Raw genomic sequence first — 9207 nt, forward strand, 5'->3', positions numbered from 1 at the left:
ATGTCTCCTATTAGCAGGCAGGTGACTCAAACCACAGAGTCCCTGCCTGTGCTGAACTCTTGCCCCGGACCCATCTTCGAAGCCCCACATGACCACACCAGGTTCCATTTCTGGATCTGAAGCCAGGTCTCAGCTGCTTGAGAGGCCAGCCCGGCCCTCCTTTGAGACCTCTATGTGAGTCCTAAGGCTTGTCCTGCTCTCCTGGTGTGGGTGTGAGGGGATTGACACACCAGCAGCACTCTCATCCACACCTCTGCAGGTGAACATAATACTTGAACTTGCTGCCAGGAACAGCACATGCCAACATTACCAGCCCTGTGGGTCTGACTTCTGTTTCTCAGCCTTGCTGACCTGTGGCTCTGGGTGCCAGGCTGTGCTTCCCCATGTGGCATTGCTGAGCCTGTTGTGCCTCATTTGTTTGTACCAGAGTGGGAGCTTTCATGCATTTCTAGGCAACTGGCAGGCAGAGTATGGTATTGGGTCCTCTTGAAAGTGGTCCTGGAATCATTTGCTCTGGCTCTGCCACTTAAATAAATGTGTGACCAAATAGAGCAGGCTAATTTGTAAGTTGATGATATTGTATGCCCATGAATGTTGTTATAATTATCCAGATGGCCCTTGGCAGAAAAAAGGCTCCCAGTCCCAGCTCTATCTATCTATACAATAGAGGAATATGCTCATTAGCCGGGACGCCATAACGTCACTACAGGGCATCTGGCCACAGATCCACAGCTTCACGGAGACTGTCTCTACTAGGCCACCCAGGGGCCACGTGCCTGGGCCGTAGGGTGCCCGAACCCTGTGCCCATTCAAGACACGAAACAGAGAGGAGGTGGGAGAGGAAATCCAGAGAATGGGATGTGGGGTTCAAGACTCACTTCCTGTGGGCTTTGTCCTTCTTGGCCTTGGTCCTTTTCTTTCGGGCCCGAAGCGCAATCCCCGCAAGAGAGAGGAATGGATGAAGGACGAATGTGGAAGAAAGGTGTCCTAGGTGAGGGTGGAGATCTAGCAGCTGCAAAAGGCCCGGCTGCGGGGCTGCCTGAGGAGCGGCTCCCGGGCAAGCTCCACGGCTTCGGTGAAGTGGACGGCCAGGAGGCGGGCAACCGAAGGGGCGCAGAGTGGCACTGAGAAGGGGTGTACCGGCTGGGGCACGGGCCAGGGCAGGGGGCAGACAGACGGGGATCCACATAATTAAAGATGACAAAGGCACTTGTTTTCCCTGGGCCTGATTTCTCTTTAAATTCCTACCTACTTGTTCCTAGAGCTCAAGGTCTAATGTTCCAGCATCAGGGAAGCAAGGGTTATAAGTTATAAGAGTCTCCAAAAGGCCCTTTAATTGTTTTCTTATAACTGAAAACCATCATTTGCTTTTCACAACTGTTTAAGCACTGTTATATATTGTTGCCATCAGTGCTGCAACCAGCAGGGCCATCAGGGGCCCTGCTCCCAGGCGCATTGGCCTGGTGCCACCCACTCGTCGGCACCGCCGCCCACCATTAGCCCCCGTCTCCATTGGTGGGGCGACTGGCGGGTTTTCAGGGCACCCACTCACATCCACTTTGGACAGGTGCAGACCACTCACCTACTGCACCATCCCGTAGCAGTCCCGCTCTCATCAGGGCCCATCGAGGCCAGTACCACCTCCACTGCCACCTGCTACTAGTGCGGAGTCACTGACACTCGCCGTGTTTTGTGCTGCCCCCTGGTGGTCAACGCACATCATAGCAAGCCATGGAACTCCTGGTCAGTCACACTCTCAGGGAAAATTTCCATATTAGCCTTTTATAATACAGGATACAACCTTTACTTTATTGTGTGTTCTTGCCTCCTCTGTCAAGAATTCCGTGACCATAAATGCATGGGTTTATATCTGGGTTCTCTGTTCCATTCCACTGATTTATATGCTTTTTATGCCAGGACCATGCTGTTTTGATTACTATGGCCTTGTAGTAGTACATTTGGATATTAGGTAGTGTGATTCATCCACATTTGTTCTTCTTTCTCAAGATTGCTGTTGCTATTCATGGTGTTTTGTGGTCTATGTAAAATTTTTGAATATTTGTTCTAGTTATGTGATATTTGTCATGGGTATCTTGATAGGAATTGCATTGAAGCTATAGATTGCTTTGAGTAGTATGGACATTTTGATTATATTAATTTTTCCTCTCCATAAACACCATGTAATTTATATTCTAATTATAGTTTACATCTAATCTTATTTTGTACTAGGGGCCCGGTGCACGAAATTCGTGCACTGGGTGTGTGTGTGGGGGGGGAGTGTCCCTCAGCCCAGCCTACCCCCTCTCACATACTGGGAGCCCTCAGGCGTTGACCCCCATCACCCTCCAATCCCAGGATCGGCCCCTTGCCCAGGCCTGACGCCTCTGACAGAGGTGTCAGGCCTGGGCAGGGGACCCTCATTTCCCCCCATCACTGGTTCTGCCCCCAGCCCAGGCCTAATGCCTCTGGCCCAGGCATCAGGCCTGGGCAGGGGACCCCCAGACCCCTCCGATTGCTGGCTCTGCCCCTTGCCCTGGCCTGATGCCTCAGCCAGAGGCGTAGACCCCCATCACCCTCTGGTCACCTGATCGACCCCTTGCCCAGGCCTGACAGCTCCACCAGAGGTGTCAGGCTTGGACAGGGGACCCCCATCTCCCCCCGATCACTGGCTCTGGCCCCCGCCCAGGCCTGAGGCCTCTGACCCAGGCTTCAGGCCTGGGCAAGGGGACCATCATATTCCCCCAATCCCCGGCTCAGCCCCCCGCCCAGGCCTGATGCCTCAGCCAGAGGAGTTGACCCTCATCACCCTCCGATCACCAATCACCGGATCGGCCCCTTGACCAGGCCTGAGGCCTCCGGCAGAGGTGTCAGGCCTGGGCAGGGGACCCCCAGCTCCCCGCGGTTGCAGGCTTGCCCCTGCCCAGGCCTAACGCCTCTGGCCTAGGCGTCCGGCCCGGGCAGCGGGGACCCGCAGCTGCAGCGGCCCCACGATCGTGGGCTTCGCTTTAGGCCCAGGCAAGGGACCCCTAGCTCCTGGGACTGCCAGCTTCGACCGTGCCCAGCTCCCATCACTGGCTCCACCACTACTTCCTGCTATCACTGGCCAGGGTGGCAAAGGCACCTGATTCTCCAATCATGGCTGGGGGGCAGGGCAAAGGCGGCCCCAAGGCCGCCTTTGCCCTGCCCCCCAGCTCTTAGCTCCCCCCTGGGTTTCCGATCACTGTCAGTGGCAGGGGGCTTCTTCCTGCTTTCCCTTTCGCCTCCCTGCATTGTGCCTACATATGCAAATTAACCGCCATCTTGTTGGCAGTTAACTGCCAATCTTAGTTGGCAGTTAACTGCCAATCTTAGTTGGCAGTTAACTGCCAATCATAGCTGGCAGTTAATTTGCATATAGCCCTGATTAGCCAATGAAAAGGGTATCGTCGTACGCCAATTACCATTTTTCTCTTTTATTAGTGTAGATTACTTTCCGGTGAAACTAATTTCAACATGAAAACATTGCAGATTTCAATAAAGGCCCTTGGACTTGCCAAGTCTTAAATTGTTCCTCACGGTCTAGGCCCCAGGTATAGTGTCACAATTCTGCCAGAAAGACTTCTTTTGAGTGTGATCTTATGATTTCAATATACATGTTTATGTGTCCTAAAAACCAGTATGAAGTAACCCTCAGGTTCATGAGTAGAGGACTTTTGTAGTAAGCTAAGTTGCCCTGTCTTACTTATACCTGAGCTCTAACTTTAACATCCTATCTCCATGAAATGAGAGAGGCAAAAGAAGGTCAAACTGAGTTACTAACAAATATTATAAAAACAAATGATCGCCGAAACCAGTTTGGCTCAGTGGATAGAGCGTTGGCCTGCGGACTGAGGGGTCCCGGGTTCGATTCCGGTCAAGGGCATGTGCCTGGGTTGCGGGCATATCCCCAGTGGGGGGTGTGCAGGAGGCAGCTGATCGATGTTTCTCTCTCATCGATGTTTCGGCTCTCTATCTCTCTCCCTTCCTCTCTGTAAAAAATCAATAAAATATATTTTTAAAAAAACAACAACAAAAAAACCCAAATGATCATCTATACTCCTCCATGAGAATATTCTCATTCATTCAGGTGTATCTGACGACTTCTAATAATCTGAAGTACTTCAGGACAATATGGCCAAGTACATTGTGTTCTAATTTGAATTTCCACACACTGCCTGGCCTCTCCTGTTTGGTGATGAGAATAGAAGAGCAAGCTACCAAGCCTTTATTGTATTCACAGTCACTAAAACTTTATGCAGACATGACAGTATGTTTCATGGACTGCTGCATCAATTGGTGGTTATAATGGAGATGAGTTTTCTCACAAGGAATTGATGGGCTTAAAATAGATGTATTTTAATGTATTAATATAAAAGTTGTTCAAGCTGTTCTTTACCCTGACATTAGAGAGCAATGAAGACTTGAAGTGATCACAGTAAAATCATATCAATAAATTCCATGTGTTCTTGAGGATGTGAATGTGGCAAATTAATAATAGTCTTACAATCAAGTGATACACTAAATGTTGGTGACCACGTGTTCTATGTGAACTTGCTATGAATTATGTGTAGGTCCCCAGTGTTGTCTGTCTCATCCATTCTCCTATATGCATATGTGGGATATTTTAGGACTCAGTGGCCTTTGAGGATGTTAATGTGGAGTTCACCATGGATGAGTGGGCTTTTCTGTATCCGACCTGGAAGAAACTCTACACAGATGTGATGCTGGAAACCTTCTGGAACCTGGCATCAGTAGGTAGGTATCATAAATTCTTTTTTTTTTAAATATATTTTTATTGATTTTAAAGAGAAAGTAGAGGGAGAGAATGAGAGCAAAATCAATGATGGGACAGAATCACTGATTGGGTACCTTGTGCGTGCCTCACACTGGGCATCTACCCTGCAAACCGGTCCTACTGGGAATTGACCTGTGACCTCCCAGTTCATACCGGTTCATAGGTTGACGGTCAACCACAGAGCGACTCTGGCCTGCAACAACTTGGTACTTATTTATTCAATTAGAAAACTAGCCCTAACTGGTTTGGCTCAGTTTATAGAGCATTGGCCTGTGGGCAGAAAGGTTCCAGGTTCAATTCCGGTCAAGGGCATGTACCTGGGTTGTGGGCACATCCCCAGTAGGAGGTGTGCAGGAACCAGCTCATCAATGTTTCTAACTCTCTATCCCTATCTCTTCCTCTCTGTAAAAAGTCAATAAAATATATTTTTTATAAACAAGAAAAGAAAACTACTGTTGCTTGCTCATCAATGCTGTTTCAAGAACTGAAATATGGAAAGGGAATACATTGGTACTTAAACTAGGAATGATCACAGCTCATTGTGTACTTAAAATCTAACCAGTTTTTATATTCTTTAATAGTTTATAATGGTTTTTCTAGCGTGTCTTTTCGAAGAACAGTGTGATGACTATGAGAGTGAAGATCAATATGAAAATCATGGGGTGAATTTTAGGTGAGTTTCATTGACCTGAAATAGCATTAAGAGCATCTGTGTGTGTTGTGTGTGTGTTGTGTGTTTGTGTGTGTGTGTGTGTGTGTATGTGTGTAATATATTTATTTTATTTATTTGTGTTTAATTTTTTTAAATTTACTTCAGAGAGGTAGGAAGAGGGAGAAAGACAAAGAAGCATCAATGATGAGAGAGAATTATTGATAGCTGCCCCCTGAATGCCGTGCATTCAGAATCAAGAACCAAGGCACAAGCCCTGACCAGAAATTGAACTATGACCATGTGGTTCAGAGGTCAGTGAGCCTCTCTGGTGGTGCAAAAGTATGTTTTTATTGATTTTAGAGTATGGAGATGAGAGGGAGAGATACAAAAATCAATTGACTGCCTCCTGCATGCCCCGTACTGGGTTTAATAAGTCTGCAGTCTGGCCATGTTCCCTTTTAGGGAAATGGATCATCAAGCCCCTGGTGCATGGCTCTATCCTGAACCACTGAGCCAAATGGGCCTTGTACACAAAAAATCTTAAAAACAGGTAATCCAATGGTAACAGCCTAGTTTTAAATACATTGGTTCTTAGAATTATCTCATCCAAATGTTTTTTCTGAAATATGGCCTCAATGTTTAATGTATAACAATAATTGCACTTGGAAAAAATATACATCAGTAACATTAATCAATATAAGTGTTTTCATAATATCTGTGATCCAGCCTATTTCAGAGGTTTTAGGATATCCACTTTCAAAAATTGGAATGTTCAGAAACCCCACTCTTTCAATGAAAATGGTTAAAAATGTCATTGTCATGCTAATAATAAATATTCAATTGTTAACATAGTATTAATAATATGCTTCTGATTTTTACAGCAGGCATATGGTAGTGAGACTCTGTACAAGGAAGGATGGTAGTCAATGCAGTGAAAACTTCAGCCGGATTCCAAATCATAATGAAAAGAAGGAAACTCCTCCTGAAATGAAACTACCTAAATCCAGGTGTAGGCAAATATTCATGCATTATTTATCGTTGAATAACCACTTGAGCTCTCACATTGGACCCAAACTGTACCTGTGTCAGGAATATGAAGAAAACCCTTATAAATGTAAGGAAACTGAGAAAGCTTTTAAGCATCATCAACATATTAGAAGCCATGAAGTCAGCCTCAGTGGGAAAGCTTTCCAGTATTCAACTTCCCTTAGAAATTATGAAAGAACACATATTGCTGGGAATCTGTATGAGTGTGTGCAATGTGGGAAAGGCTTTAGTCATCTCATTTCCTTTAAACTTCACAAAAACACTCATACCGGAGAGAAACCACATCAAAGTAAGCAATGTGGCAAAGCTCTCAGTTCTCCCAAGTACTCCGGAGATAATGAAAGAACACACACTGCAGAAAAGGACTATCAATGTCAGAAATCTGGAAAAGCTTTAAGTTCCACTTCTCTTAGAAATCAGGAAAGAACACACACCAGTGAGAAACCTTATGAATGTGGAAACGTCTTCCGTTGGCTCAGCTCTCTTGAAAAATATAAAAGAAGTTATGCTGGAAAGAAGCCTCATGAATGTAAGGAATGTGGTAAAACATTCCGTCGTCGCTATGCCCTTATAATTCATCAAAGAATGCACACTGGGGAAAAACCATATGAATGTAAGCTTTGTGGTAAAGTTTTCTCTTATTCAACTTCCCTCCAAAATCATAAAAGAACTCATACGGGGGAAAAACCCTATGGTTGTAAGCAATGTGGAAAAGCCTTCAGTTGTCCAAAGTCTTATCGAGAGCATCATCGGACACAATGTGGAGAAAAGCCCTATGAATGTAAGCAATGTGGGAAAGCTTTCATATTTTCCACTTCTCTTCGAAACCATGAAAGAATACATACTGAGAAGAAACCGTATAAATGTAAGCAATGTGGGAAAATCTTTAGTTTGTACAGCTCTCTTGGATATCATAAAAGAATTCATGATGGAAAGAAGCCTCATGAATGTAAGGAATGTGGTAAAACATTCCATCATCCCTTTTCCCTTAGAAATCATGAAAGAACTCATACTCGGGTCAAACACTATGAATGTAAGCATTGTGGAAAAGGTTTCTATTATCAATCTTCTCTACAAGATCATGAAAGAACTCATACTGGGGAAAAACCCTATAAATGTAAGGTTTGTGGTAAAGTTTTCTCTTATTCAACTTCCCTTCAATATCACGAAAGAATGCATAGCGGGGAAAAACCGTATCAATGTAAGGAATGTGGGAAAGCCTTCATTTCTCCAAGCTCTCTTGGAAAACATAAAAGAAGTCATGATGGAAAGAAGCCTCATGAATGTAAGGAATGTGGTAAAACATTCTATGATCGATATTTCCTCCGATTTCATGAAAGTATTCATACTGGGGAAAAACGTTATGAATGTAAACATTGTGGTAAAGCTTTCTCTTATCCATCTTCCCTCCGAATTCATGAAAGGACTCATAATCAGGAAAAACCCTATGCATGTAAGCAATGTGGGAAAGCTTTCAGATGTTCCAAATATCTTAGAAATCATGAAAGAATGCATACAGGGGAGAAATCATATGAATGTAAGCAATGTGGGAAAGCTTTCAGTACTTCCAGTTCTCTTGCAACACATAAAAGAAATCATGACGGAAAGAAGCCTCATGAATGTAAGGAATGTGGTAAAACGTTCCTTTATCCCTCTTTGCTTAGAATTCATGAAAGAATGCATACTGGGGAAAAACCCTATGAATGTAACCATTGTGGTAAAGCTTTCTCTTATCCAACTTCCCTCCAATGCCATGAAAGAACTCATAATAAGGGAATACCCTATGAATGTAAGCAATGTGGGAAAGCCTTCAGTTCTGTCAGCTCTCTTGGAAAACATAAAAGAAGTCATGACGGAAAGAACCCTCATGTATATAAGGAATGTGGTAACACATTCCATGATTTATATCACCTCCGACTTCATGAAAGTATTCATACTGGTGAAAAACCTTAGGAATGTAATCATTGTGGTAAAGCTTTCTCTTATACAACCACCCTCCAATGTCATGAAAGAATTCATAATGAGGAAAAACCCTATGAATGTAAGAAATGTGGGAAATCCTGCATTCATTACAGTTTCCTTGAAATTCACCTAAATACTCATAGTGGAGAGAAATCATAATGAATGTAAGAACGCCCACTGAAAATAAGCCCTATCCTGTAAAGATTGTTGAAAACCCTTTGACTATGCTAGTTCTTTTTTAAAAATATATTTTATTGACTTTTACAGAAAGGAAGGGAGAGGGATAGAGAGTTAGAAACATCGATGAGAGAGAAACATCAATCAGCTGCCTCCAGCACACCCCCTACTGGGGATGTGCCCGCAACCAAGGTACATGCCCTTGACTGGAATCGAACCTAGGAACCTTGAGTTCGCAGGCTGATGCTCTATCCACTGAGCCAAACTGGTTAGCACTAATATATATATATATATATACACACTCAGCTTAGGATATCTTAGGATATTTTTCCATCTATACAGTGGAAGTCAGAGAGAAAAATAAAGAGCAATATTGATGTGAGAGAAAAACATCAATCGGTTGGCTCCTGCTCATGCCCAGCCATGAAAGCACAGACAGTGGAGAAAAGCTCTATGAATGTAAGGAATGTGGTGAAGATTTCAGTTTGTCCAAATCTCTTCGAAAGCATGGAAGAACACATACTGGGGGAAAACCTCAGGAATGTAAGCAATGTGG

The 9207-nt window shown here is 44.3% G+C and overlaps 2 protein-coding genes across 2 annotated transcripts in view; both read left to right on the forward strand.

Annotated features, from left to right (window-relative positions):
• LOC132235011 (putative KRAB domain-containing protein ZNF788) overlaps positions 1-6009 on the forward strand; it is a 52722-nt gene extending 46713 nt beyond the window's left edge. Inside the window, exons 2-4 of the mRNA XM_059696705.1 lie at positions 4647-4773; positions 5414-5486; positions 5928-6009. Of these exons, the coding sequence (XP_059552688.1) occupies positions 4647-4773; positions 5414-5486; positions 5928-6009 (282 nt within the window). The remainder of the gene's footprint in view (positions 1-4646; positions 4774-5413; positions 5487-5927) is intronic.
• Positions 6010-6353: 344 nt separating this feature from the next.
• Positions 6354-8465, forward strand: LOC132234525 (zinc finger protein 14-like). The gene has a single exon (XM_059695476.1). The coding sequence runs from the start codon at positions 6354-6356 to the stop codon at positions 8463-8465; it is 2112 nt and encodes a 703-aa protein (XP_059551459.1).
• Positions 8466-9207: the final 742 nt, after the last annotated feature.

The sequence above is a fragment of the Myotis daubentonii genome, chromosome 5 (genome assembly GCF_963259705.1).
Source record: "Myotis daubentonii chromosome 5, mMyoDau2.1, whole genome shotgun sequence".
Lineage (NCBI taxonomy): Eukaryota > Metazoa > Chordata > Mammalia > Chiroptera > Vespertilionidae > Myotis > Myotis daubentonii.